The sequence below is a fragment of the Enhydra lutris genome, unplaced genomic scaffold, assembly GCF_002288905.1.
Source record: "Enhydra lutris kenyoni isolate GAN:26980312 unplaced genomic scaffold, ASM228890v2 scaffoldscaffold5, whole genome shotgun sequence".
Classification (NCBI taxonomy): domain Eukaryota; kingdom Metazoa; phylum Chordata; class Mammalia; order Carnivora; family Mustelidae; genus Enhydra; species Enhydra lutris.
The window spans coordinates 37,503,234-37,530,922 of record NW_019154089.1 but is presented as its reverse complement, the minus strand read 5'-3'; the positions used below and the strand labels follow the sequence as shown (position 1 = coordinate 37,530,922).

Genomic DNA, 27,689 nt, shown 5'->3' with positions numbered 1-27,689 from the left:
GAAGAGACTGGATGAAACCCTTCTCTTTTGGTTAAGTAGAAGGCAGAGACACAAAGTGCATGTAGAACCTGCAAGTACACGTGGGTGACAGCAGTCTCGAAAGCATCTGGCCTTGCTTCCACGCGCTCGCAGGGGAGCGCCTCGCCCCCACGCCTGCACACGCTTGGTCAGCAATTTGCTGCGCTTGCAGATCCTGCCAAACGGTATCAAGTCTCTGATCTCACGTGATTGTCAAAACCACCCAGAAAGGGAGCGGGAGAGAAGGGAAACCGAAGCAGACACGGAGACGGCCCGTTAGAGAGCTAGGAACCCGCAGGGGTTGGACTGGGACCGAGGTCGCCCGCCTCTCCGGTCGATCTCCCCTCAGCGCGGCCCTGGTCCTGATGCTGAGCACCCGGAGCGCGCACACCTGCGCGGGGGCAGGACGAGCCAGCCAATGGAGAACCCGCGTCCAGGAGGCGGGACAGAGAAGCCGCCACTGACGGAGCCTGCCCGAGAGGGATGCAGCTAATGAGCGCCTCGTGCTGGAGAGAGACGGCGGCTCGGCCAATGAGAGGCGGTGGCCCACCGGGCTGAAGGCGGAACAGCCAGTGGGGCGCCGGGGCGGGGCGGCGAGCCCAGCGCCAACCCGCCAGCACCGAGCGCCGGCGTGCAGTCCAGATCGCCGCCCGCCATGGCCCGCGCTGCCCGGCTCCTCGCAGCGCTGGCCGCGATCCTGGCCGCCGCCGCCACAGGCGGAGACGCCCGGCCCAGCAAAATCGGTGCGGGAAGGACGGGGTGGGGGGCTGCGCGGGGGAGGGCTGTGAGGGAAAAGGGGTCGTAGCCGGCAGCTACCGGGTGGGGGAAGGGGAAGGAAGCTGGGCGAGGGAGGGGTCCTCGGGAGAGGAACGGGCTGGAGAAGAGGCAAGGGTCTGAGACTGGGAGAGGAAGGGGACCGGTGGGAGGCAAGGTGCTGATCCGGCATGGGCATGTGGCGACGGCTGCCTGGGGCGGAAAAGAGGCTTGGGACCAGACTGGCCACTGATCTCACCAGAAGGGCCGGGAGCACTGAGCATCTACGGTGGACCTGGCTCTTTGCCAGGTGCCCCGATGGATGACAGAGAGGCCGGGGATTGGGTGATGTCATTCATAAAGGTTTATTGAGGGCCGTCTGTGAAGCAGGCACAGTGCTCCGTAGTTCCTGTCTGGAGGCGAGACTGCACAATACAGGGAAGTCAGTGGTGAGGCTGAGAAGGTACCCCGATGGAAAGAGCACTTCGTCCATCTTCCAGGCTCCGAGAGGGCTCTGGAGGGCTTCCTAGAAGGAACATCTAAGCCAAAACCTCAGGGAGAATAGGAGAGAGAACCCAGGAAGGTCTGCTGGAGATCAATTTGCTGAATGACAGTGGAGAACTTTTAACAGCAGTCATCTTGGGTTTTATTAAAATATTTTATTTTGAAAATTTTCAGATGTACAGCAGAGTTGAAAGAACTGGATATACAGTGGTCAACTGTGTGCTCACCACCTAGATTCTGCCCTTAGCAAACTGCTCCTGTACTTGCATTATTACATAACTATCTTCCCCTCCCTCCATGAATTCAACTTACATCTTAATGCATTTCAAAATAAACTGCAGGCATCAGGACATTTGCTAAATACTTCTTCCTGCATCTCATTGACTAGAGCTCCATATTTGTTTGCTCTTTCTATTAACAATTGTCAATTTTAACTCGACAGGGCTCTTAAAGATATTCCAGTCCCTCACATATAAAATTCCCACAGGCAGAGATGCTAGTCTTCTGGTGTCGGGGGACAGAGTCTCCACTCCACTAAGCTGCCCTCTCTGCCCCCTTATTGGCAGGGGAGCGTGTCCCTTGAAAGCACCACAGACTTATTGGGCTAGTACAGTGCTAAGGCTTCTTTGGATTACAAAACTGCAGTTCAGGCCATAAAGGGTTAAGACAGATGAGCCTGCCAGAAATCAGTTTGGGACTGAGAGTCTAGGGTTTTCAGGGGAGAGAGAATCCTGAGAGCTAGAGCAGACAGAGAAGACCTCAGGGAGAAGGTGGATTTTGGCTCCAAAGGATGGGGAAGTTAGGCACGCTGTGTCTGGAGGGGCAGGGCACTCCCTTCATCTCCCAAAAAATGGGCAACAAGGCAAGACATTTCACACTGGCCCCTGGGAAGGGGCAGGGCCTCCTCCCAGCAGTACATGGCTGGTTGCCTGCCTCGTCCCTGCCTACCTGGCCCAGCGGTCACCCAGGGCAGGACACTTGGCAATGCCAAGATGCTTGGTAGCTTTTCTGATTGTCCTCATCTTGGTGGTTTGGATTCTACACACAAGATTGTGGAGCTTTCCTGTGAGGATGGCTTCACCCCCAGACTGCTGCAGGGCCAAATCTGAATACCTCTGTGTGACATTGGACTCTTTACCCCCACCCCCACAGTTCCACACACCGCCCTGCTCATGCTGTTCTCCAGGGAGAATGTGCTTCTGCTGCCAGGCAAAGCCGATCGTTCTCCACGGCCCTGGTCAGACATTACTTCCCCTGCGAGGCCTGTGTCTCCACGTGCTCATGCACAATACGTTGCTTCCTCCTCAGGATTCCCCGGAACCCTGTTGTCACAGGGGTCACACGTTGTCATAGCTTGCAGTGCGCGAGTCTGTCTGCCCACTCCCTGCCTGAGCTCAGGAGGACAAAAGCCAAGCTTGATTCTCTTGGGCCCTAGCACGTCTTATCATGGACCAGGGAGTGGGCGTTGGTTGTGGGCATTGAATGTGCTGCTTCTCAATGAGGTGAGCTCTTCTGCTTCCCCAGAGCCCTGTGCGCAGCTTCGAGGCCTCATGATATTAGTTCCTCTGAAAAATGGATAACTTGGGGCTCTGTCACAGACAGGAAGGGAGCGCACTGGTTGAAAAAGGTTAAGGACAGTCTTAGAAATGGCTTTGTAAACACTGAAAAGGAGGAAGTGGGTTTTTTTTGTTTTTTTTTTTTTTTTTTTCCCAAGATGCAACAAATACTTAGCTTTACTGCCTGCCAGGGTCTGGGGGGCCTAGGGAGCTGCTCTCAGTCCTTAAATGGACCAGTGAAGGATAGTGTGCAAGAATAAGGTCCTGGGGAAGGAGCGTGTGCTGGAGGAATGTGTGGGAGTGACACCTGGCTTGTCTTAGGTGAGTGAGGCAAACAAAACTCTAATTGCACACGGCGGCCCTAGAGGCGGCCCTAGAAGCAGCAAGGCAAAAGGCGACAGCGTTCCCAAAAAAGCAACGTAGGCCAAGGCACAAGTGTGAGAACAAAGTCATGGGCTCCACAGCCAAAGAAGTTGATGCACACAAGAAGGGGATGGGATGGGGGGTGGGGCAGGGAGTGCCCAAGTAAATGGAGGCCAGATCAAAAAGACCTTTGCGTTTTTGCCTTCTTGACAGGACCTAGATGGTCTGTCATGGGTCTAACAGGGGTCTGGGAAGGAAAAATCAACACCAAATTTACCTCCTTTTTTATTTAGACAGACTGCCAGATGGGAGGAAGGCTGGGTCTCAAATTGTGGGAGGTGTGGCTGTCCAGTTCAGTAGCTTCCTAGCTGCCTTGCTGTCTTGGCACAGTGCTATTATGAGTATCTAGATTAGGCTGTCTGGACAGTGGTGCCTGGTAACCTACAGAGCCCACATTGCCAGTGAAACATTTTACCAGTGACTTGGATGAGAGCACCCATGGCTTATGAACCAAGTTTGCAAATAGCAGGAAAGCAGGAGGCACAGTAAAGACAGTAGATGATGAGATCCCCAAAGACATCAAAGCTGAAACTTTGGAACAAGAGTCCAAACCGGCATAGGGTGCCCTGCACAGTAGTGAGCGGCCCGTCCCAGGGTGCATTCCAGTCTTGGCAAACAGCAAATGTAGAAGTGATTAAAGTGTCAGGTGGTAGGTTGCCCTAGACCAAGGGTTGGTGGACTTCTTCAGTAAAGGACCAGAGAGTAAACACCTCAGGCTTTGCAGGCTATAGGGTCTCTGCAGCAAGTACTCCTCTGCCACCCTAGTGTGAAAGCAGCCATAAGCAGGCTCCAGAAAGAGGGCGGCTGCATCCCAGTAGAACTGTGGCCTAGAATTGGCCCGCAGGCTATAGTTTGCTGACCCCTGGATTAAGGAGTCATTTCCAAACACTGATCTTGCCTAACAGTACCTGCAGTGATCAGGTCTTCACCAATTCAGAATGAAATAAAAATAGGGACAATGTAGTGAGTTTGTATAAAACTAAATGTATTCTCTTTACATGATCATCCAGAATGTTGACATTCTTTCCTGCTAACGTGTCTTTTTCATTATAAAATGAGCGTTACAGTAGGTGACAATTTTCAGGTTGTCCTTTGCTCTCTGCAAATAGCTTTACTAAAAAACCAGCCTGCAGATTTCCTTTTTGAGAGGTGATAAGTAGAAGAAATGCAGGGGCCTGGGAACCACCTCCCAGGGGGTGGTCAGCGTGGGACCTGTGGCCTTACCACCCCCTGTGCTGTCTCTCCCGTCTCTCCCTCCCTGGCCTGCTGACAGCCGTGGTTGGGGCCGGAATCGGGGGCTCCGCCGTAGCCCATTTCCTCCAGCAACACTTCGGGCCCCGGGTGCAGATCGACGTGTTTGAGAAGGGGACTGTGGGTGGCCGCCTGGCCACCATCTCCGTCAATAAGCAGCACTACGAGAGCGGGGCCGCCTCCTTCCACTCCCTGAGCCTGCACATGCAGGACTTCGTCAAGCAGCTGGGTGAGTGCGTTGCGCCAAGGTCCTCTCCACGCCCCCCCCCGTGTCTTGCCCAGGGCTGGTGGCAACCACTGGGCTTCTCCCAGATGGCCCTGGAGGTCAGGGCCGGAGGGTCATGTAGCCCCATCTCCTCGTTTTACAGATGGAGCATCTGAGACCAGAGAGGGGAAGGAACTTGCCTGAGGTTACACAGTGAGTTAGTTGCAGAGCAGGGATTGGAACCCAAGCCAGTTTCTTTCCCTTTTGACTTGCTGCCTCTCGGTAGCCATAATTATAATGTCTTCCATGTGCTGTGTGCTTGCCAGGTACCTGGAATCCTTCCAGGTGGGATGTGGGCATTCCGTCCTCCCTACCCAGCCACCCTCCTGTGAGGCAGGTGTTAGGTCTCCCGAGGAAAGGAAGGCTCAGAGGGTGTCTACACCTTTGCTGCGGCCCCGCTGCCGAGGAGTAAGAGCCAGATTCAACCCCAGCAGCACCTAGCGAAACCACAGACACCGGTCCTGTTTGACACACAAGCTCTGCTTCTCGGAAGCGACCAAGTGTACTAAAGAGAGCTAAGTGGCAAACACACAGTTACTCATCGCAGCATTGCTGGAGGTAGCAGAAGGTTGAAAACATCCCACCTGCCCCCCCACTGGGATCTGAGAGTAAATACTGTTTAAGTGCACAGCAGCCAGACTGGGGAAGTCCTTCAGGCTTAGTGTAGAGCACTCGAAGAGACACAGTGTGTCAGTAGGATGCAGAGCTGCAGATAGTATGTGGGGGCGGAGGAGGAGTGACTCCTGGCTATACCCATCCTTAGGAGTGTTGGCAGAAAATCTCTCTGGAAGGATGCCGAAGGAATGTGGCCTCCGCGATGGGGAACTTGGTGGCTCAGGGACAGGAATGGGGGGAAGAAACAGAAGTCTGTGACTTGGGGCAGGTCCTAGAAGCTAAGCCTCGGTTTCTACATTTTTAACTGGGGGCTGCTGTCACCTGTTCTGCCTCTTCCCAGGCTAAGAGAGGATGAAGCGAGATGCTGAAGTCCCGGTGCTCTGTAGGCTGTCGCGTGCAGATGGTTGCAAAGAGCTGGGACTCTGCCCAGGCGGTCTTGTTGCCGGGGCTTGCCATCCAAGAGCCAGCAATCAGTCCCTGGCCATTCCAGGATGACAGCTGAATTCCCCGCACTCGTGGCTGAGTGCATCCCTGTTCAAAAACACCACTGTAAACTGGTACATTACTTTAAATCTCACGTCTTTATCAACTAGCCTGCTCAGGGCATCTGTTGACTGTTCCAAACAAGCAGCACAGAGGAGCAGACCATAGTGGCTGGCTCTTCCCTTTAATGGAGCCAATCCATTTGCATCCTTCAGGAGGACCCTAAATGTCGCTCAGTCACTGCTAGATCTCCTGGGGGAGGGGAGCGCTCTGAGAGGGAACTGAGGGGCTCCTGCCTGTCCCCTCAGGCCTGAGGCACCGGCGAGAGGTGGTGGGCAGGAGCGCCATCTTCAGCGGGGAGCACTTTGTGCTGGAGGAGACGGACTGGTACCTGCTGAACCTCTTCCGCCTCTGGTGGCACTACGGCATCAGCTTCCTGCGGCTGCAGATGTGGGTGGAGGAGGTCATGGAGAAGTTCATGAGGTACGCCGGGCGGGGCTTACAAACGCCACCGCCTACAAGGACACCCCTGGGGTGTGCGAAAGCGGAGGCAGCTGGTGGGAGAGGAGAGTGGGCAGTGGGCTGCCCCGAAGAGCAGGGCCCTGTCTGAAGGGGGTGGCTAGCACTCTGCCCTGTGGGAATGCCGACCTCCTGTGGCTAGGTCTTTCGATTTTCTAGAAGACGCTAGAAATCCAGAGTGATGTGTGAAATCTCCTGGTTATTCAGTATATGCAACCAATTCATCTTAGGAATAAGCCAAATGAAGCACATCTAGAGGCCTCTTACAGCCTCAGGCTGTGCCCTTCTAAGCCCAACTGACCCCCGGTTTTCCCATGTAGAACAAACTCCTTTTTCACCACTTCCCTCCTCCTTGGGCCCTGGCCTCCTCCCCCACTCCTTCATATGATGAGGACGAGTGGTCCGATGTCACTCTGTCTGCTTCTCACCGTTCACCCACTCGCCACCTGGCACGCCAGCTCTCCCCTGAGGGTCCTCCTTGCTTCCTGGCCCAGAGGCAGACATTCAGGATGGCCTCCCGGCCTCCTTGCTGGGTCCTGGTGCTTTGCCACCCTTCCCACATCCACACCTATGCCCTTCATGGCATCCCTATCTTTTACTTTCCAGGAATCCTCCAGACGTAATGTCCTTACCCTTCTGACATCTTTCCCCCTTGTCCATTTTACCCAAACCTACAATGCTGATTTTCGTTCATGGAGAGGAACTCTATCTGATTGTCCCGTTATGACCAGACTCAGCACGTTGACAAAGCAGCCCAGGTAGAGGCAGCATTTCCAAGATCAGCCGGTCAGTCCCTGAGACTGGGGCTGCTGCGGAGGGGCGAGACGGGAGCTCACTGGGGTGCGTGGGAGCCCTGTTGGATGAGGCTGGGAGGGAGGCCAGGCTGGGCTAGCACAGCACTGGTGTGAGGCCAGTCCCACCGGGTCCAACGTGGCCCTAGAAGCCAGCACAGAGTGCACACTGCTGAAGCAAGCCATGTGACAGTGGGGGTGGGCTGTGGCCCAGGGCCTGGCAGTCCCCCATGGGAGAGAAGAGGACTGTGCCCTCAGGCGGGGCAGTTCAGACACCATAGTTGTCCTTTAGCCGCACCGTGGGGAAACCGGGTCTAGTGGGGCTCCAGACAGTTTGCCCCGCCCCCTACGCTGTCCCTATAGCTGGGGGAGGCCCGCCAGCGTCAGCAGACAGGCCAAGAAACCAGCCTCCTCTCTCACCCTCCTCATGGAGAGGCAGAGCGGGGCCCTGCTGGGCCGCCCAGGTGCTGGGAGCCAGGACTGGCTGGTCGGCCAGCACACGGGCTCCAGCTCTGCGTGTCTTCCAGGATCTACAAGTACCAGGCCCATGGTTACGCTTTCTCGGGCGTGGAGGAGCTGCTCTACTCGCTGGGGGAGTCTGCCTTCGTCAACATGACCCAGCGCTCTGTGGCGGAGTCCCTGCTCCAAGTGGGCGTCACTCAGCGCTTTATCGACGATGTCGTCTCCGCTGTCCTGCGGGCCAGCTATGGCCAGTCTGCAGCAATGCCCGCCTTCGCCGGTGAGCCTCTGCCCTCGGCCTGCCTCCTGCCCTTCCCTGGCCCACAGCACCCAGGATGGGCTGCCACCCCCACCCCCCACCCCCGGCCAGTGACAACCCCACACCCACCAGGCTCAGTACAGCTGTCTAAGCACATTCCTACCTCAACCCTCTTTGATTCTGGCATCGGACCTCCAGGCTGCCAGGAAATGATGTTCACCCCATTTCTCAGATGTTGGAAGCAAAGCTCAGATCTTAGTTCCAATGTGTTTCCACCGCTCCTGCTGGGGCTGGTTTCAGGACCTGGCCTGCTGGGGCCAGCGGGTGTGTACATAACCTGCCACCCTCCAGCGCAGGCCTGGGCCTTCTCTCCTCCCCGCCTCCTAACGTGGAAAGTGCAAGCTCAGTCCTTGGTCCGCGTCTCAACTACTCACACTTCCACCCACCGACTCCTAAGCACGCCTTCCAGCCCAGACCTCCCTTCAGGACTGCAGACTCACATGTCCAGTGCTACCCTTACATCTCCACTGGTGGACCTGGTGGGCACTCAAGGTGGCCAAACCTGAGCTCTTGACCTTCCCCTCAAGCCCGCCTCTCTGAGAGTCTTCCACAGCTCCTTTCCGTTGCTCCAGCCAAAACCCGGACTGGTGCCTTCTCTGATATCCATCACATATCATATCTCATCTGCGAAGGAAGGAAGGAGAGATAGGAGGGAGGAAGGAAGGGAGGGAAAGAAAGAAAGAGAGGAGAGGAAGGAAAGGAAACAAAAAAGGGAAGGAAAGGAATCTGCTTTGCCTTCCACTTAGAGCCAGAATCTGACCACTTCCCAGCACTGCTTCCTCCCTGGTCCAAGCTCAGCATCCCTCACCCAGATTACTGCAAGTCTCCTGCCAGCACCCCCCCCACCCCCCCCCCCGCCCCCTTCCCCCTGCAGGCTGTTCTTTCTTTTTTTTTTTTTTTTTTTTTTAATTTATTTGACAGAGATCACAAGTAGGCAGAGAGGCAGGCAGAGAGAGAGGAAGGAAAGCAGGCTCCCTGCTGAGCAGAGAGCCCGATGCGGGGCTCGATCCCAGGACCCTGGGATCATGACCTGAGCCGAAAGCAGCCCAGGCGCCCCTCCCTGGAGGCTATTCTTTTTTTTTTCTTTTTTTAAGATTTTATTTATTTATTTGACAGAGAGAGAAATCACAAGTAGGCAGAGAGGCAGGCAGAGAGAGAGGAAGAGAAGCAGGCTCCCTGCTGAGCAGAGAGTCTGATGTGGGGCTCGATCCCAGGACTCTGGGATCATGACCTGAGCCGAAGGCAGAGGCTTTAATCCACTGAGCCACCCAGGTGCCCCCCCTGCAGGCTATTCTTAACACATAAGCTGGTTGAGCCTTTTAAAACAAAGACACATCAGGTCAGACCTAGGTTGACCTATGTTGTAAGGTCTGTAAGGCCTCCCACTTGCCTTCAAATAAAAGCCAAGAGTCCTTCCAGTGGCCTGCAAGGCCTCCATGGCCCAGGCTCCACCACCTCCCTGCTCCCTCACCCCAGTCCAGCCACTCTGGACCCCTTTGCATGTCCCCTGCATTCCAGATGCGCTCCTACCTTGGGGCTTCTGGGCAGCCATCTCTCCACCCAGAACATTCTTCCCTGAGACACAGTCATGGTAAACTCTTATTCCCTAAAATGTCTTTGTGCAGATGTTCCTTTTCTTTCTTTCTTTTTTTTTTAAAAAAGATTATTTATTTATTTGACAGACAGAAATCACAAGTAGGCAGAGAGGCAGACAGAGAGAGAGGAGGAAGCAGGCTCCCTGCCAAGCAGAGAGCCCGATGCGGGACTCCATCCCAGGACCCTGGGATCATGACCTGAGCCAAAGGCAGAGGCTCAACCCCCTGAGCCACCCAGGCGCCCCCAGATGTTCCTTTTCATTGACGCTGTCCCATCACCCAGTTTTCAATCCCATGGACACCTCCTCCCACCCCCTGCAGTGCCAGTCCCCCTACCTGGCGGCATCATTTACTTCTTTCATCTCTTCCCCCTAGAATGTCAGCTTCCCAAGGGCAAGAAGCTCTGTCTCCTTTGCTCACTGACGTTCCCCCAGCCCTTAGAACAGGGCCTGGACCCGTGGAGGCACTCAGCCCATTTTTGTTGAATAAATGAACGAAAAGGTATATATTTGACAAGCATCTCCCTAGTGTCCAGGTTGCTATCCCTCTCGCTGCTGGCGTGGCTGGCTCCCTCCCAGCCATAAGATCCCACCAGGTGTCCCCTCAGCGAGGCTCTCCTGCTCACTCTTCCAGTAGCTTGTGTGTATCCTTGAAGATACAATTCATATACCACACAATTGACCCATTGGTATTTTTAAAGATTTTATCTTTAAGTAATCCCTATACCCAACAACCCAGCGCAGGGCTCGAACTCACAACCCTGAGATCAAAAGTCATACCTTCCACTGACTGAGCCAGCCAGGTGCCCCCAATTCACCGATGTAAAGTGAATTTGAGTTGTGCATCCATTTTCACAATCAATTTTAGAGTATTCTCAGTGCCTCCAGAATCCCGCATACCTGTAGCCATCACCTCCCTGACAACCCCCCACCTTCTAGCCCTGGGCAACCACAAATCCACTCTGCTTCTAGGGATTTGCCACTTCTGGGCAGTCTGTACAAACAGAATCTTACCATCTGTGATCTTTTATACATGGTCCTGGCACTGAGCGTGTTTTCAGTTGATAGCCTTGTGAATTTTGCTGTACTTGTGCATGTGTTGTCTCTCCATGCCCGTGTTGGGGGATTCTTGGCCTGACGGGGGAGGTCCAGCAGGTAGGATGGTGCTGGACTCTGCAGCCTCACAGCCCAGTGATTCTGAGAACCCACTGGCCACTCTCCCCCTCCCAGGAGCCATGTCACTAGCTGGGGCCCAGGGCAGCCTGTGGTCTGTGGAGGGAGGCAACAAGCTGGTTTGCTCCGGCCTGCTGAAGCTCACCAAGGCCAACGTGATCCACGCCACAGTGACCTCTGTGACCCTACAGAATACGGGTGAGTGAGCAGAGCAGGGTGCATGGCCACTCTGTTTCCTAGACCAGGGGCGCTTCCACCAGCCTGTCCCTAAACCCTGGTCTGTGAAAGGGTGCCAAGTGGTTCCAAAAACCCGGTGGGAAGTTCCAGCACTGCCAAGTGACACCAGAGGGCACTGTCGTCCTGATTTTAATGTCAGAGCCAGAAGGCTGAGACTCACCTCCAGCCAGCCCCGTTCATTTGACTTTGAGCCTCAGCCTTGCCACAGTCCCTCCAGCCACTCAGCTGCAGAGCTAGAGCAAAAGCTCCAGACTCCTGACTCCCAGTCCAGTGCTTCCTCTGCAGCCACACCAGTGTGGAAAGCCCAGGACCCAGCATCCGGAGGGCCCTGCTACACCCAAAGCCTCATACCCTCAGCGCTGGGCCCCAGGTGGACATCAGTGGGTAGTGGGCAAGAAGTAAATTGACTTTTGTGCTCTATTATCTCTCCTTCCAGAAGGGAAACCCTTGTACTATGTGGAGTACGAGAACGAGGTGGGCAATGGGTCCGACTTCTATGACATAGTGGTCATCGCCACGCCCCTGCACCTGGACAACAGCAGCAGCTCCATCACCTTTGAAGGCTTCGACCCGCCCATCGATGCCGCCCAGGGCTCTTTCCAGCCCACCGTGGTCTCCTTGGTCCACGGCTACCTCAACTCTTCCTACTTCGGTTTCCCCGACCCCAAGCTCTTCCCCTTCGCCAGCATCCTCACCACAGATTTCCCTAACTTCTTCTGCGCCCTGGACAACATCTGTCCCGTAAACATCTCGGCCAACTTCCGGCGGAAGCAGCCCCAGGAGGCCGCTGTCTGGCGAGTCCAGTCCCCCAAGCCCCTCCTCCGGTCCCAGCTGAAGACCCTCTTCCGCTCCTACTACTCGGTGCAGACTGCCGAGTGGCGGGCCCACCCCGTGTATGGTTCCCCTGGCACCCTCCCGCGCTTCGCCCTCCACGACCAGCTCTTCCACCTCAATGCCCTGGAGTGGGCGGCTAGCTCGGTGGAGGTGATGGCCGTGGCTGCCAAGAACGTGGCCCTGCTGGCCTACAACCGCTGGTACCAGGACCTGGACAAGATCGACCAAAAGGATCTGATGCACAAGGTGAAAACCGAGCTATGAGGGTCCGGGGAGAGCCTGGAAGCGCCCATCCCCCGCGGAAGACGTCTCACCTCCACAGCAGCCGGGGCTGGACAGGCTGCGCTGGCCGCCAGGCCTCGTGTGGCAAGCCGCTGCCCCTGCCGGCCTGGTCCCTGCAGCCCACTCTCTGCCTTTCTCTCTTAAGGACTTTCACAGTGTTTGCTTCTTGTTAAGGGGAGACTAAGAGAGGGAAGGAAATTCAAGCCTGTGTATTCATTTTATTTATTTTTTTTAAAGAAGAAATAAAAATCCATCCTCTCCAGCTGCTTCTGACTTGGTTTCCTAAGGGGAAGATGGGAGTGACTGGGGAGGAAATAAGGGGCAGAGAATGCCAAGTCACATTTCTTTATTGCTTCTCATTGCCTACTCCCAAAATGTATGCGAGGCAGCACGTACAATGAAACCGGGGTGCCTGGATGGCTCAGTCGGTTGAGCAGCCGGCTCTTGTTTTCGGCTCAGGTCATGATTCAGGGTCCTGGGATCAAAGCCCTGCCTCAGGCTCTGGGCTCTGTGTTCAGCAGGGAGTCTGCATAAGATTCTCTCTTGCCCCTCTCCCTGCTTGTTCTCTCTTTCTCTTGCCCCATCTCTCAAATAAATAAGTAAATCTTTAATAAAAACCAAGACATGTACCAGATGGTTACAAATAAAGTAGAAGACCAGAAAACATAAGACATGGTAATAGCTCCTATTTCCTGTGTGCTTGCTAGATATGAGGTACCTAGTTAAATACTAGGTTACTAGGTACTAGGTACTAGGTACCTAGACACCACCTCTCAACAAGCCTCTCAACAACACTGAGTATTGGGAGAGATGACTGTGGTAGGACCCAAGGAAGAGATGGTTACTGAGATACTCACCTTAGTGAAACTGTTAGTATACCTCTGAGCTTCCTGGCAACCAGGGGGAAAAGGGGAATACACCAGGCCATGGGGAGAAAAAAGCTTTTCCTTGGCACCTGGAAGAGTTGACCATTCTGTCCATTACGCAAGGGTTGAAGAGTAACACGGTGGATCTTTCTTGCAAGAATACAAGTTCCCAGATGGGGGAGGGCAGCCCTACCTTACTCACAAACATTCACCCCAGCAGAAGGAAGAATGAAAAGGTGTCAGAAGGAGTTCTGAGATGAAGCTAAGTCTGATGCCCAGCTCCCACCCAGACCTGCTAATCTGGCTCTGGGGGAGGGCCCAGAAACCATGAGAACACGACACAGCCAAACAGCACTGATACTGTGCTTTCCTAACAGGATTGGCTCCCAAGGTCATCCTGCAAACTTCCCTCTTTCTGTAAAGATGGTGACAACAGCGCAGCATGAGGAAATTACTCACCCAAGGTCTCTTGGTGAGTTCAGGGGGCTTAAATCTGGAGCGTCTCCCTAAAAATAATTAAATTCAGGGGCGCCTGGGTGGCTCAGTGTGTTAAAGCCTCTGCCTTCAGCTCAGGTCATGATCCGAGGGTCCTGGGATCGAGCCCCGCATTGGGCTCTCTGCTCGGCAGGGAGCCTGCTTCTCGTCCTCTCTCTGCCTGCCTCTCTGCCTACTTATGATCTCTCTGTCAAATAAATAAATAAAATATTTTTTTAAAAAAATAATTAAATTCGGGAGTGCCTGTGGCTCAGTCAGTTAAGCCTCTGACTCTTGGTTTCAGCTCAGGTCTTGCTCTCAGCTTCATGGGATCGCGCCCTGCCTGGGACTCTGTGCGCTACGTGCTCTGCTTGAGATTCTTTCCTCTTCCCTCTCCCTCCCCTTCCGCCCCTCCCCTTGCTGGTGCTGGTTCCTGCACACTCTCTCGCTCTTTCTAAAATAAATAAATAAATAATAAATAAAATCTTTAAAAAAATTTTTTTAATTCAGCACGGACCAAAATACCCTGCACCCCGAAACTGGCTTCGAAGTTGTTTTTGCTGCTCTGGGATGATAGTGGCGGAAGTGAAGGATGCCTTTGAAGTGCACCTAGCACTTACCTGTCGGTTATTATAGGATTTACAAAGCCGGGGCATCGGTGAGAATGCTTTTGGCTTGCAGTAGTAAAAAAACAGCCTTACACTGGCCTAAGCAATAAAAAGGTCTCACTGGTCATGAGAGTCCAGGCACAGGGCAAGTATCAGCTCTGTGCCGTGCCAGACCCATTTCTTCTCTCCTGGTCAAGGATGGCTGCCAACAGCGCCCAGGGCAAGAGGTCTCTCACACAGGCTCTGCGCCAGCTGGGGGGGGGGGGGGTCCCTGCTGACCGAATTAGAATTCGCTATGACCAAGCAAATGCCCCGCGTGCTGATTGGCTTACTCCTCTGCTAGACGGCTCAGTCAGGACACGCAGGGGAAGAAATGAAGTCGATTGGCTTAGAACAGTCAAGTCCCTCCCCAGGAGCAGAGTGGGGTCTCATCCAAACTACCAATTTGGAGAAGTGGAAAGGGTGTTAGAGAGACCAACCACATGCAGGATAGGGCTGTGCCCTCGCCATCTTCTCAAGGCCAGTGGAATCAATATGTAACAACATCCGTTCATGGTTTGTGTTTGAAATGAAGATGCCCCGGGCTGTCATGGTGTCTTTGATGAGCGTTGGTATTGGGCCAGAGAGAGCCAAGGTCAATTTCAAACTGGTCCCTGATAACCATCCCTCCCTTGCATTCCTAAGGCTGTGCGTACAGAAGAGGCAAACGAGGACAGCTACACCTGATCCCCAGTCCTCCGCTGGGGCTTTGTTTGGCTCCACGCCCCAGCCTCAATGCCGTAGAGCAGGCTCCTCCTTCAGGAACTTCCTTTGTCTGGGTAGACAAGCCTAAACAGCTCAGAACCAACGCGGGTCAAAATGCCCACACTTCTTGCTGGACTGCTTCCCCAAGCCCTGACCTGAGAGCTGGATCTCACCCCCTCTCTGCCTGCAAGGAAAATCCAGAGATTCCTGAAGACAGCAGAAGGGAGCATGGGGACGGGCAGGAAACCTTGGCCCCAAGGCCCAGCCTAGCCTTCTCAGACCAGGGCAGGAAGCCCCAAGGACCCACAGCCCTCCGGGAGAAGAGAAAGCAGTTGCTGGGACAGAGAGAGCCCTATAATCTGTCAAACAAGGAAGGAAGGAGGCCACCCTCGTCCGCAATAGTCATGGAGTGGTGTGGTGGACATTTAAAACTCTTCGCAGGGACTCCACTCTCAGAGCAGGTAACCTGAGTGAAACTTCAACACTTTGGAGGTAGGGGAGGTTGTGGAGGGTAGAGTTGGGGACGACTAAGGATTGGCAGGGGCTGAGAGGAATGCCTTTAGCTCTTGATCCACCTTTGAAGGAGCAACAGAAGCTAGGGCAGATCTTGAGCTCCCCCTAGAGGCCTCCATGTGTGCATGCACGCATAAATTCATTCACCAAGCCCTGCAGCCGGTTTAGCACTGGACGGGGAGCTAGGTGCTGGAGATGCCTCGCTGAAGGAAGACAGATACGACCCCTATTCTCATGGAAGGGGCGGTTTCTCGCCAAGCAGTGCAAAACATAAAACACACATAGACTCAAACCAAAGGAGGTTCCTGGGCACAATATAAACCCAGTGCTTTCCCTGGACCTCCAAAGGTCCTGAGCAATTTGCTGCTACCCTTTAGACCAGGGGGCTGAGAAGGACCAGCTGCCAGTCCAGGCTCACGAGGCCAAGTTCCTAAGCTGCAGAATGGTAACATTGGAAAAGACCCCAAAGATCCTAAATCCCATCTTCTCATTTCACAGACGAGAATACTGAAGCCCAGAGAGAGGAAAAGGCAGCATCCGTATAAAACTAACCAGCGTTTATTGAGGATGTCTGTGTGTCTGATGGCCTGGTAGGAGTAGGACAGCCTGTCCCGCCAAGATGAGGAGTTTCCCGGCCCAATCCCTATGCCCCAGGGAACCCAGGGTATCCCAGGACTAGAGCCACCCTCCTGCAGCTCAGCTCTTCCCACGCCCTCACCCCACAGCCAGGCTTGAAGGCCATGTCCTAAGGCCCAGAGAGCAGGCTGTGGGGGCCTCAGCGATGAACCACCCCGGGGAGGAGGAACGGCTGCTGAGGGCATCAGCCCAGGCTGGCACATGAAGTCTATTTTCCATGTGTCTGGAACCAGGCCAAAGCTTCCTGGGGTAATTTTAACCAGTATCCACTCTAGAACAATACCAAAAAAGGTAAGTTGCTTACTACCCCAGACAGGCGCATACCTAATCATTGCCCTTTCATGAATTCGACTCTGAAAGCATTCAGAGCGAAAACTGCAGATAGAGGAGCCAAGCAAAGTATCCTCATGTTGGCTGTTGGCCCTCTTATTGAAATTACCCCTGAAATGCCGGCTATTCTTACCCTCAGAAAATAGCCTCAGCCCCTCAGCTGTCTTGGGGGTAGGGAAGGTATTTTTAGACCCTAGAACAGCTGATTTAGGCTCCCTGCGGGAACTAAGAGGTCGGAGAAGGATTGAATTGCAAGGAGCTAATGGGGGGAGCAGGGAGTTATCCAGGGGGCAGGAACAAACAGGGGCTTTACAACAAGTCAGTCCAGTGCCTTTTTGATCAGCAGAGTGTCTTGATCTAAGCCAATGGTTCTCACCTGAGAGTTGATGGAGGGGAGGGGATGGGCAAGACAGTGGTGGGCATTAAGGAAAGCACTTTTTATGATGGGCACTGGGTGTGTATGAAAGTGATGAATCACAAAATTCTACTCCTGAAACCAATATTGCACTGTATGTTAACTAGAATTTAAATTAAAAAAAAAAAAAAGAAGAAGAAGAAAAAACAGTGGTTCTCAAAGTGTGACAAACAATATCAGTGTCATCTGGGAACCACTGCATTGGAAATGCCAAATTTCTGGGCGCCTGATGGCTCCGTCGGTGAAGCATCTGCCTTCTGCCCAGGTCATGATCTTGGAGTCCTAGGATCAAGCCTCACCAAGTTGGGGGGTGGGGGGTGGTCCCTGCTCAGCAGGGAGTCCGCTTCTCCCTCTCCCACTGCCCTTCCAGGCCACTGGTGCTCTCTCTCTCAAATAAATAAATAAAATCTTTTAAAAAACGAAAGAAAGAAAGAGCCAAGTTTCAGCTCCCACCTGGAAAATACTGAGAGCCACAGCATGTGGGGCCTAGCACTCTGTGTTTTAATGAGCCCTCCCAATGATTCTGGTGCTAGCTAAGGTTTGAGAAGCACTGAGATCAGCAAACCATCTAGCCAGATCTCCTTGTACATAAGGCTGGAGGAAAGAATGATCTACACTGGTGCTTCTTGATTCTCCCTTTGCTCAAAGCTAGTGAGCCCAGCTGGGAAAAATGCTGTGTCCACGTGGAAGTTTCAGGGGCTGGCTGGCCTAGGTGAAAAACCTCCACTCTTTGGCAACCCAGAGGTTCTGCTCTTTTCTGGGTCTAAGGCTGTCCTGCAGAGAATCTTGGAGCTGAAAGAGACCTTACAGGTCACTTAGTCCAACCAGACGTGAAATTTGCTGCACAGTATCCACAGAGCTTCAGCATTGGCTGGGCCCTTCCAGAAACTGGGAGCCCACTGCTTCCTAAGAGCTTGTTTGCAATTGTCCTTGACTTACTTGGGGAGAACTAGGACTTCTTCACTCCTGTATAGGTTTAGACCAATGTAGAAATGAATGCGATAATTTTAAAATAACCCATCTCAGTGCTGGAGAACTCTGGGTGATGGGATATCCTCCTTTACATTGGTCTGAAGTCTACCACCCGGCAGCCTCCCATCCCCACCCTGGTTTCGGCTTCAGAGCCATAAGGAGCAAATCCAAGATCTTGCTTAACGAAAGACAGCATTTACTTCTCACGGGCCTCACTTGGAGTGGGAGCACCGGGAGGGCGGTCTCTGGCTCCCCGCAGCCTCCGGTTCAGAAGATGCAGGTGCAGCCCACGGCGATGGTCTCCATGACCGCGCGCTGGCGGCACGGCCCAGTGCGTGGCGGCAGTGGGCAGAGGCGGCGGCGCACGGGCACCTGGCTGAACACGGGCACGCTCACCATGCTGCGGTCCTCCTGCATGGTGAAGGGGTTCACGCAGCCCAGACACAGGCACCGCGCCTCCGGCAGGTCTGCAGGGATGCGGCTCGGGTCATGGTTGATGCTGTAGGAAGGCAGGAGAGAGCCCCGAGTGGCAGGTGTTCAGGACAGGGCCATCCCCCACACCCCTACCTTTCCTAACCCGGGTGTTGATCCCTGCAGCAAGACTGCTCTGCTGGAGGCTGGGCAGTGATGAATTCTGGGTTCCGGGTGAGAAAACTGAAGATCTTGGAAGGCAAGCCAGCCCCAAGGTTATCCAGGCTCAAGGGCACCAGTCAGTCACCCAGTTCCCTTCTCTCATCCCCAAGTTGCCCATCTCTGCACTAGATTGTACCGTGGGATCACAAGGAAGCTAAAGCTTTCTGTGTCTCACGCCTCCTCCCCATCATGTGTTTATATTCTTGGGAAACTTCATCCACAGGAAATGATATAGGAACACATTGATGCCTAATCCTCACCAGAAGAGAAGTCAGGAGGCCCGGGTTCTATGCTGACTGCGTTTCTCTTCATTCAAGACATACTTTCACACACCCACCACGTGAGTGATTCTGTCCTAGACATGAGGTGTTCACTGATGGACAACGCACCACTTCCCTCGTAGAGCTGACAGTATGGGGGCTTGCTTTGTGACCACGCCTTCCTTGTGTCTCAACTTTCTCATCTGCTAAATGGGTGGGAGGGAGTCTGTGGACCTGCAGCATCTGTAGCACCCAGGAGCTTATTAAAAATGCAAAATCTCAGGGCGCCTGGGTGGCTCAGTGGTTCAGTGTCTGCCTTCGGCTCAGGTCATGATCCCAGAGTCCTGGGATCGAGCCTCACGTCGGGCTCCTGCTCAGCAGAGAGTCTGCTTCTCCCTCTCCCTCTGCCTGCCACTCCCCCTGCTTGTGCTCTCTCTGTGCCAAATAAATAAATAAAATCTTGAAAAAAAAATACAAAATCTCATCTCTACCCCAGATCTCCTGAGTCAGAACCTGCATTTTTATAAGATCCCCCCCCCCAAAAAAATCAAGGGCACAGTAAAGTTTGAAACCCAGCTTTGCAGGATTTTAATGGACCTTCCTGATTGCCACATTCCAGATATGGTAGCCACTAGCCACATGTGGCCATTTAAATTTAACTCAATCAAAATTAGTCAACTATACTTAAAATAAATAAATCTAAAATAAATGAAATAAGCAAAATGAGTTCCTCAGTTGCATAGCTACATCTCAAGTGCTCCACAGTCACATGAAGCTAGTGCCTACCATATTAGACTGTCCACCGTCACAGAAAGTTCTATTGAAAATGCCCTTCTTGGGTCTCGGGACCTAAGGTGTGCAGCTAAAAAATATTTGGCCTGAGGGCACCTGGGTGGCTCAGTTGGTTAAGCATCAGACTCTTGGTTTCGGCTCAGGTCATGATCTCAGGGTTGTGAGATCGAGCCCCACGTTAGGCTCTACACTCAGCAAAGAATCTGCTTGAGTGTCTCTTCCCTCTCCCTCTGTCCCTCTCCTTGCGTGTGTACACACACTCTCTCTCTCAAATAAATCTTAAAAAAAAAAAAATCTTTGGCCTGATTGTGAGTGAAGACCCTTCCAAGTTAGTCTATTTCTTCATTACTTGTTCAACAAACATACATTTGGCCCCTTCTGCATGCCAGAGTCTGTGCTTCGAAGGAGAGCCACACCCAAGGTGAGATACCGGCCCTATCATGCAGGGACAGCAGGTCTTGACTCGCAAACCTGGCTACGCATCCTCATCACGAGAAGATGTATAAAATATTACTTTCTGGGCCTCTTCCTGGACACTGTGGTTGAGTGGGCCACAAGCCTCCTTACATGACACTGATGGAAGCCCTAGGAAGGTGCCAGGCGAACGTGACACAGAGGCAGACACGGCAACTCGATGCCACCTGCAAGACCTATAACTGGGGGGAAGTGAGAGCCTGGCAGGTGCCTTAGCAGGGACGTGAACCATGATCACTGGGCTCTGCCTCCATAGCTCATTTAATAACAAGCCTATAAAACCTATGAGGTGCAACTCTTAACTATGGGAAAGAAACTGAGGGTTAATGGAAGGGAGTTGGTGGGGGATGGGGTAGCCAGGTGACAGGCATTAAGGATGGCACGTGATGTCACGAGCACTGGGTGCTACGTGCAGCCGATGAATCACTGAGCGCTACCTCTGAAATGATTGATGTACTATATGTTGGTTAATTGTATTTAGATATTTTAAAATGGAAAAAAAAAAAAAACCCAACACCTATGACTATAAACCCGTATCACCACCACTTGCACTGAGGAACCTGGAGCTAAGAGAGGCTAAGCTTGCCCTAAGCCACACAGCCAGTGAGAAGCAGAGCTGGGATTCAAACCAGGCGTTCAGGTCTCTGAATCCAAGGTCTGCGTGCGACAATGATGGGGACAGTGGGGTGTGCAGCTCGCCCCCAGTTGCCCAGCCCGGCCTACCTGTAGCCCCAGGGCGACAAGCTCCTCTTGTTGGACAGCCACAGCTGCAGGTTGACCTCACACTTCCTTCTGGCTGGCTCGGAGCTGTTCCTCAGCTGGGCTACCATCTCCCCGAGGTTCCTCTCGTACTCCTCCATGCGGGCATACGGCTTCGCCTGGGACACCAGGTCCAGCGGTACCTGGTGAGGCCCTGGAGCCAGGGTTCCAGGCCGCCCTGGCCCCTTCCTCTTGCCTTTGGGGTTCCTGGGCTGGCCCAGCCCCAGGAAGATGGAGAGGGTGAGAAGGAGCAGCTGGGGAAGAAGGCCACATGTCAAAGGTGGGAGATCCAGGTGTCGCTCTGGGCCAAGACTCAAGGCCCAGGGAGGAGAGAGGGATGAGAGGCTCTGTGGGGACCACCTTCTCCTGCCATGCCTGGCCTGGTCCCGCCAGGCCATGACACGTGTACCACACATGTGTGTATGTACCACAGTCATCAGTAACTCCTGCCTGTAGCACCTCTTAAACATCTCCCCACACTCCCACTTCTCTATCTGGGCAACTATCCTCATTTCCCTCAAAAGCCTCCTGCCTGGGCTCCCCACATCCTCCCTGGCTCCTTCAATCCGTTCTCCATACCATGGCCAAGGATAAATGTTTGAAAGGCAAATGTAATCATGACACTCTCCAGCTTAACCGTTCACCCTCAGGATAACGACATTCCAACTCTGCCACACGGTCTGACCCCTGCTGAGCTCTGCCTCCTCAGATCGCCCCCGACCTCCTCTCACACCTGTCCTCTGGCCTTCTCTGGCCTTCTCTGAAACCCTTTTTCCCACCATGCTCCTTCCTGCCACAGGGACTTTGCACCAGCTGCTACCTACAGAGTCCTGCCTCCCCTCACCTTCTAAATGCCTCTTACCCCTCGTGTCTCAGCCCAGGGTCATGCCCTTAGGGATGCCTCAGTGGACTTTCTTGGGCTCCCAACACCATATGCCCCTTGCGTGACTGTAGACTTACAGTTTGTGTGTGGGTGTGGCTCTTTCATATGTCCATCCCCACTAAGCACAGACTCCGTATGGGCAGACATTGCAGTAGTTTCCCCATAGTGGCTCACCCCTGTGACTGGGTCAGTGAATGGCTGTCCCCACCCCAGCCTGTCTGTAGCTCCCATTCTGGGACGGGGAGCACACAGTGGACAAGGAACAATCCCCTAATTTCTTGGGGCTTGTTTTTGATGACAAGGAGGTGGGCTGCTTGTGGCTAGAGGTCAGGGCTACCTGCTTAGTGTGGTGGCAATGGATTGGCTCTGCAAGGCCTTTCTGGGGAGCAGGCACGTAGGTGAGGTTTGAAGCATGAGAGGGAGGCAGATGTTGGCAGAGGGAGTCTAAATATCTCACGGGGTGGTGATATCTACACGGGGGCAGTGTAAAAGGAGGTTTGAGTCAGTGAAGAGCTGTGCTCGGAACACCACGAGGCTGAAATACAGGGTGCAGAGGAAGGAAGGGGACAAAGGTGGGGAGACAGGCCGGTCCTGGCTGAGGATCCTTGTGGGACGCCATGACACCTATGCTCCCCTCCTTTGTGCCCAACCCTCTGCCTGCCGCCCACCATCCACACCTCACCCACCTGTATCCAACATCACCAACCATCGTCCCCCTCTTCCCACAGAACTGGGAGTGTCAGGAAAGGCTCTGGCTTGCTCGGGAGAAGCCCTGGGAGCCTGAGAGAAGCCAGACTCCTCAGCAGGCCTGGGAGACAAGGACCAGAACTTGAATGGGGCCCGGCGCTCGCCAGAAGGGAGGAACTTTCCAGAGGGTTTCATCTGGTCCCTGAATCTAAGCAGGCTCCTACCTGCCCTGAGTCACTCATGTCACCACCTGCAGGGCCCACGCCTGAACTACTCAGGCTCCCCAACAAGTCTGGACCCTGGGAAACAAGTTTCAGCAGAGCTCCTCCTGGCAGCACCGCTGCCTGGTGCCAGAGACTCAGGGAGCTAAATTCTTCCCTTTTGGTCCCGGATTCCGGTACAGAAAAATGTCTCCTTAACCGCTGGCTTTCTCATCTGAGCTTCTCACGTGGCTGAAACTCTGGCTCTCCACTCAGAGAAACCCCCAAACAGAATCAAAGTCCCCCTCCCTGGGAACCAGAAACAAAAGGACTCGCCCAAGGTCACACAGCGGGGGATCTCAGGACCCCAGCGGGGGGGGGGCGGGGGGGCGCGGGGGGGCGGGGGGGTGGTCGGACACCCTTTGGAAAAACCCCCGATAACAGAGCTGGCCAGGGTCTCCCCTGACGGCTTTGGCCTGAAAGGGCCTCACTGTGCCCAGGTCAGAAGCCCGAGCTGTTGGCCATGGCTGCGGGCTCTGAGACCAGTCTCTGTTCCTTTCTCACCCTGGGGGAGACGGCAGAGGGAGAAGTTGCCTCCGCAGATTCCAAGCCAAACAGAGGCAGCCATTAATCAATAGGAAAGAAGTTAACGAAACAGTCAGGCCCTAAAGTGGGGTGGGGGTGGGGTGGGGTGGGGAAGCGCCACGTACCAGGCTGTGCGGCCAGTCCATCCCCGCGAGGCTGGTCTGCAGCTGCCGCCGGCCTGGAACCCCAGGTGCCTCCGCCAAGAGAATGGCAGCAGCAGGATGGAGTGAAGCAATTATAGCTCGTCAGGGGGCTGCTGGGGGGTGGCTGGGTGGGCTAGTCATCAGCTGGGAGCCTCGGGCCCCCAGCTGGCTGGGCCTGGCGCAGGGGCAGGCGGCGGCGAGGGGCATGGGGGCGGGCCAGGAACCGGGCCGAGGTGCCCAGGGGCTGTTGACTGAGGGGACAATGCCCTGTGTGTCTGGCGGGGCTCTGGCGGGTGGCACCTCCGCCTGTGGCCTGCGGCTAGCCACCCGGCCAGCACCCACAGGGCCAGCTAAGACAATCAGCTTCGTTTGCTTTGGGGATGGCGAGGGGGTGAGGGCGGAGGAGGGACGGGCTGTCCGTTGGTCAGGAGAGCAAATGTTCTCGAGTGTGCCGGCCAGGAGCGGGACATAAGCCCCATCTCCCAGGAAAATAGCCTCAGGCACCCCGGCCTCAGCCAGCCTCAGGTGAGTTTTGTGGTACCCCCCACCTTGGGGGTTGGAGCCCCACCCACTTAGTTCACGGGCAGGGAAACTGAGGCCAGAGCGAGGAAGGAACCTGTCTGGGATGACGCAATGGGTTAGAGATGACAGAGCTGGGATTCATACCTGGTCCCAGTGCAGGGCTCTATCCCCCACCGCATGCTGTTTGTCTTGGGATATTTTCTGCAGGGTTCCGGCCTGCCACAGACATGTTTCTGAATGGGTGCTCTCACGCAGGCTGCATCGCAGATTGTGGGGACTTATGGCTGCTTGTTCGGGCCTTCCCAACGTAGTGCTCCCCACCCCATGGAGAGGGTCTTCACCCCAGGGGCCTGTCCCTGTGTGGCTGTCTGTGACTTTGACTCTTCTCGGTTTCCTTCTCTGGAAAATGGGAGTCATGCCCAGGAATCAACAGTGGCCTGGCCCCTTTCTTCCTGAAATGTCTCCGAGTCTCCCTTTCCACCTCTCTAGAATGGGGGTAATGGTAGTGGCCACTGCTTGGGACTGTTAAAAGGGGTAAAGGAAATACGCCGTGTTGAATAGCTGCCACGGTACCTGGCATGAAGTAAGTGCTCAGTAAACACTTAGCTGTTAATGATGAAAACGATTATGATGAAATAATCATAAAATTGTTACTATAAACCTTAGCTGTTCTAATTAGCATCGGTTCTCACTGCTCAGCCAACTCTCCTTCCTTACCCCTCGGGCCTACCCTCCTAAGATAGCTCTGGGCTTCCCAGGCTCTGGCCACAATGTGGTGAGCTTGGGTGACCCCAAGGTCTACGAGGCCTGGAATCCCACGCTGAGCTGACCAGCCCCGCGGGTTGAGGTCTCTCACCTCAAGCGAACAGCCCAGCCCTACGACATGAGCGAGCCGGTCCACCCAGGGAGGCAGACGAGGGGTGGGAGGGAGCACACAGAGGACAGGGAAGGACACCGTGAGCAAACATCTAGGACGGCACCGTCCTGCTGAGGGCCACTCCTGGCCATTTACAGGAATCGGCTGAGGAGGAGAACACAGAGTGCGACGAGCTCCTGAATGTCACAAGATTAATCTGTCCGGGGCAGGTTTCCACAGCATAACTGAGAAACCGGCTGGGGCTGGAGCTCTTCGAGAGATACCACCATATTTGGTCAAATACTAGACAGGCCTCTATTCTATCACTGGAAACTCTGGAGGGAGGGGGACTCTGAAAATACCTCCTCAGGCAGCAAGGGCCCCCACTCCCATCCCGGGCAGCCCCAGCCCCACCACCACTGTCCTCGGAACAAGCGTGAGAGGCGAGGGATGGGGCAGCCTCCTCCATCCCCCTCTGCTGCTACTGGTAGGGGAGGTCCAACCAGCACACAGCTGGGGGGACCCCACCCCCACTTAGGCACCCACAAAATGCGAAATCAAAAGGCAGGGACCTGGCTGCCTGGGGGTTCCTCTGCTTCCCAGGACCCCTGAAACCACCACACTCTCCTACCTGCTGGCCCACACACACCCTCGCCTCTGTAGCCCCAAGTCAGGACTTAGCTTCCTGGCTTCCAGCTTCAGGGCTTGTCCATACAGATTCCAGGCTCCCAGCCTCGGAGCTCTGACGATGCAGGCCCGGGGAATCCACACCTAACAAGGGGCCAGTCTGGGAGCTAGAGGAGCCCTTACCCGTCCTCTTCCGGTTCCCCCACCCCACCACCACTTTAGCACAGGAGACAGAGGCCCAGGAGGGGTGGGCCTCATGCAGGCCCACAGGCCTATTGGTGCCAGAACCGGGAGAGGCTGGGTAGAGCACACCTCAGTCTCCTCTTACTGTTCTTCCCCAAAGTTTACACCTACAGCTCTAGGCCAGGATGGGACTCCAGAGGTGGGGGGGAAACTCCTCCCAGTAGGGAGGGGGATCTGTGGGGTACCTGGACAGGTGCTTGGGGAGTCATGGATGGGCCCAGTGACCATCACTGGGTGTCCCATTCCTGGGCCATCTCGGGCCTGGAAGGCAGTCCTTTCTTCCAGCCTAGGTTTCTAGAAACCACTGAAGGTCATCTGTGGTCAGGGATGTCCTAAGTGTGAATCCTGGCCCACCATGCTGGCTGACCGCTGCGGGACTCAACCCAGGCCTGAGGGGGAGGCGTAAGAACTTGGACTTCAGGGCCTTCTGCCCCACGGCAAAGCTGGGGTCGTCAGCACTCATAAATGAGGGAAGGGGCAGATGAGCTGGAGAGTCAGAAGCAGTGTGCTGTCTTGCTCAGAGCCACCAGAGCCCTAGGAGGTGGGCCCACCGTGAGCAGTGCCATTCTCGCCACCAGGGGGCGCCACCAGAAAGCCAGACAGCCCTGGAGAGCGCAGCAAGCCCTGAGGGAACTTCAAGCTGCCCTTCCCCCCTTTCCCTGGAATGGGCCCTGGAGCTGCAAATGAGGGGACCAGGTGGTGGGGCATGGGTCCCGTGCATGCCCCTGACAGCCTGAGTGACCCTACTGTTAGGGTCCAGCTCCAGGGACAGCTCACACGTCAGAGCAGGAACGGCACAGCCACCAAGAGTGAGAGGGTGTGATCGGGCAGGGCGCCTCTGTCTGCTTCCTGAGTGATTCCCTTCACATGGAGCATCTCCCAGGTGCTAGGCCCTAGGCACCTGTCAGCTAGATATCGTAATTTTGAGAAAAGAACAATGAGTAATAATAACAGCTACTGCTTAATATCTACTCGTTGACTGCCGGCACTGTGCTAAGTCCTTCACGCGCACTGTCTCATTAAACTCTCCCAGGCACCCTGGAGTGAGGTCCTAATTTTATCCGTCATCTATGAGTGGGGAAACTGAGGCTCAGGGAGCCCAAAGTCACAGAGCCTTCAAAGCAAGTCTGTCTGATTCCTGTCCATGCTGTCCCCTGCTGTGAGGGAAGGAGAGGAGGGGCTGTCACCGAGAAGGGGCTATGCTTGCCTCAGCTTCACACTGACATCCTCAAACGACCCGGACCATGAATTCTGGGGAGGTCACTGAGCCCAGGCCCGAATCAGAGTCCTCAGGGGATCTGAGAACTCCCAGGCTGTGAGCACGGCACCGAGCAATGTTCCTGGCACCTAGTGAATGCCTAGTAGGCATTCACAAGATATTAGACGCCTTGACGCAAGCCACTGTACTATAGAGTGTTACTGCTCGAATGGAGAATGGGAGGCCAGAGCAGCAGGGACCTGTAGACAGGGGATTGCCCAGGACTAAGGGTTCAGACTCTAGAGATTGACAGACCTGAGTTTTTGAGTCTCACCTCTACCAACCCACAGCTCTGTGACCTTGGGACAGTCACTTGACTTCTCTGAACCCTAGTTTCTTCGGCACAGTGGAGAAAATAACTTGGCCTGGCTAGCACGTTGTGAGGCTCCAAAGAGATAATGCGTGTGAAAGCAGTTAGCAGAGCGCCTGACAAAAGTAAATGCTCGATTAAAGGGGCTGCAGTTGTCACCGTTCTTGTGAAAACACATTTTGATTTGTGCCTTTAAGGATGCTTCTGGAATGTTCTTAGGTGGAGAGGACGTTGTGAGGTGGGAACAAGGATAGAACGTGCAGAAGAACGCAGCGGCCCCGTTTCCAGTGGGCCCACCCTGGAGCCAGGAGGACCTGGGGGATGCAGTTAAAGACTTGCCCAAGTAGGCCCAGTAAGGTCTGGGGAGGCGGGAGACTAAGAGGCGCCTCCGCTCTGAGATGGAGGGGGGCTGTGGCCAGGAGGATGCATCCTCCACAGGAGGTCTTGGCTCTCCTGCCATGCGGCCCACCCCGCCCGCCACCCTCCTGGGTAGGAGTCTTTCTCCCAGGCCCATATTTGCACAAATGCCTGCCTCACTGCTCACTCCAGAGCCCCAGCCAAGAGGCACTATTTTAAGCTCCCTGGACGGGAACACTGTTGGTGGGAACAGACCCAGCCAGCAAGCTCCCAGTTCTCAAAAAAGGGAAAGGCCTGGGTGAACGGGCGGCCCCTGAGATGGGCTGAGGGGCAGCCACGTCTGCAGGATCCTCTGCCCAGGCCAGGTGCCAATGCCTCCGTCCCTGCGGGGGGCAGTCAAGGGAATGGGAGTCGGGGCAGGACTCAAGAGGTGGGCATGTGCTCTGGGACTGGGTGTCTGCCCAGC

General features: G+C 54.7%; 2 protein-coding genes across 2 annotated transcripts; one reads left to right on the top strand and one right to left on the bottom strand.

The window, feature by feature from the left end:
* The first annotated feature begins 673 nt into the window (after positions 1 to 673).
* LOC111140975 (prenylcysteine oxidase 1 like) lies at positions 674 to 12,287 on the top strand. The gene is made up of 6 exons (XM_022493262.1): positions 674 to 761; positions 4,528 to 4,734; positions 6,177 to 6,351; positions 7,706 to 7,917; positions 10,781 to 10,921; positions 11,397 to 12,287. Exons 1-6 carry the CDS (start codon positions 674 to 676, stop codon positions 12,056 to 12,058), a joined length of 1,485 nt encoding a protein of 494 aa, XP_022348970.1. The 3' UTR covers positions 12,059 to 12,287.
* A 5,614-nt stretch (positions 12,288 to 17,901) lies between these two features.
* Positions 17,902 to 23,053, bottom strand: LOC111141304 (interleukin 17B). The gene is made up of 3 exons (XM_022493763.1): positions 23,033 to 23,053; positions 20,517 to 20,806; positions 17,902 to 18,133 (listed from the first exon to the last, which is right to left on the bottom strand). The coding sequence occupies exons 1-3, from the start codon at positions 23,051 to 23,053 to the stop codon at positions 17,902 to 17,904; spliced, it is 543 nt and encodes a 180-aa protein (XP_022349471.1).
* Between the last annotated feature and the right edge of the window lie 4,636 nt (positions 23,054 to 27,689).

Coding starts and splice junctions, on each gene's coding strand:
- LOC111140975 (XM_022493262.1), top strand. CDS start 674: ATGGCCCGCGCTGCCCGGCTCCTCGCAGCGCTGGCCGCGATCCTGGCC. Junction 762..4,527: donor CGCCCGGCCCAGCAAAATCG/GTGCGGGAAGGA, acceptor GCCTGCTGACAG/CCGTGGTTGGGGCCGGAATC. Junction 4,735..6,176: donor GGACTTCGTCAAGCAGCTGG/GTGAGTGCGTTG, acceptor CTGTCCCCTCAG/GCCTGAGGCACCGGCGAGAG.
- LOC111141304 (XM_022493763.1), bottom strand. CDS start 23,053: ATGGACTGGCCGCACAGCCTG. Junction 20,807..23,032: donor TGGACTGGCCGCACAGCCTG/GTACGTGGCGCT, acceptor CTTCTTCCCCAG/CTGCTCCTTCTCACCCTCTC. Junction 18,134..20,516: donor TTGTCGCCCTGGGGCTACAG/GTAGGCCGGGCT, acceptor GCCTTCCTACAG/CATCAACCATGACCCGAGCC.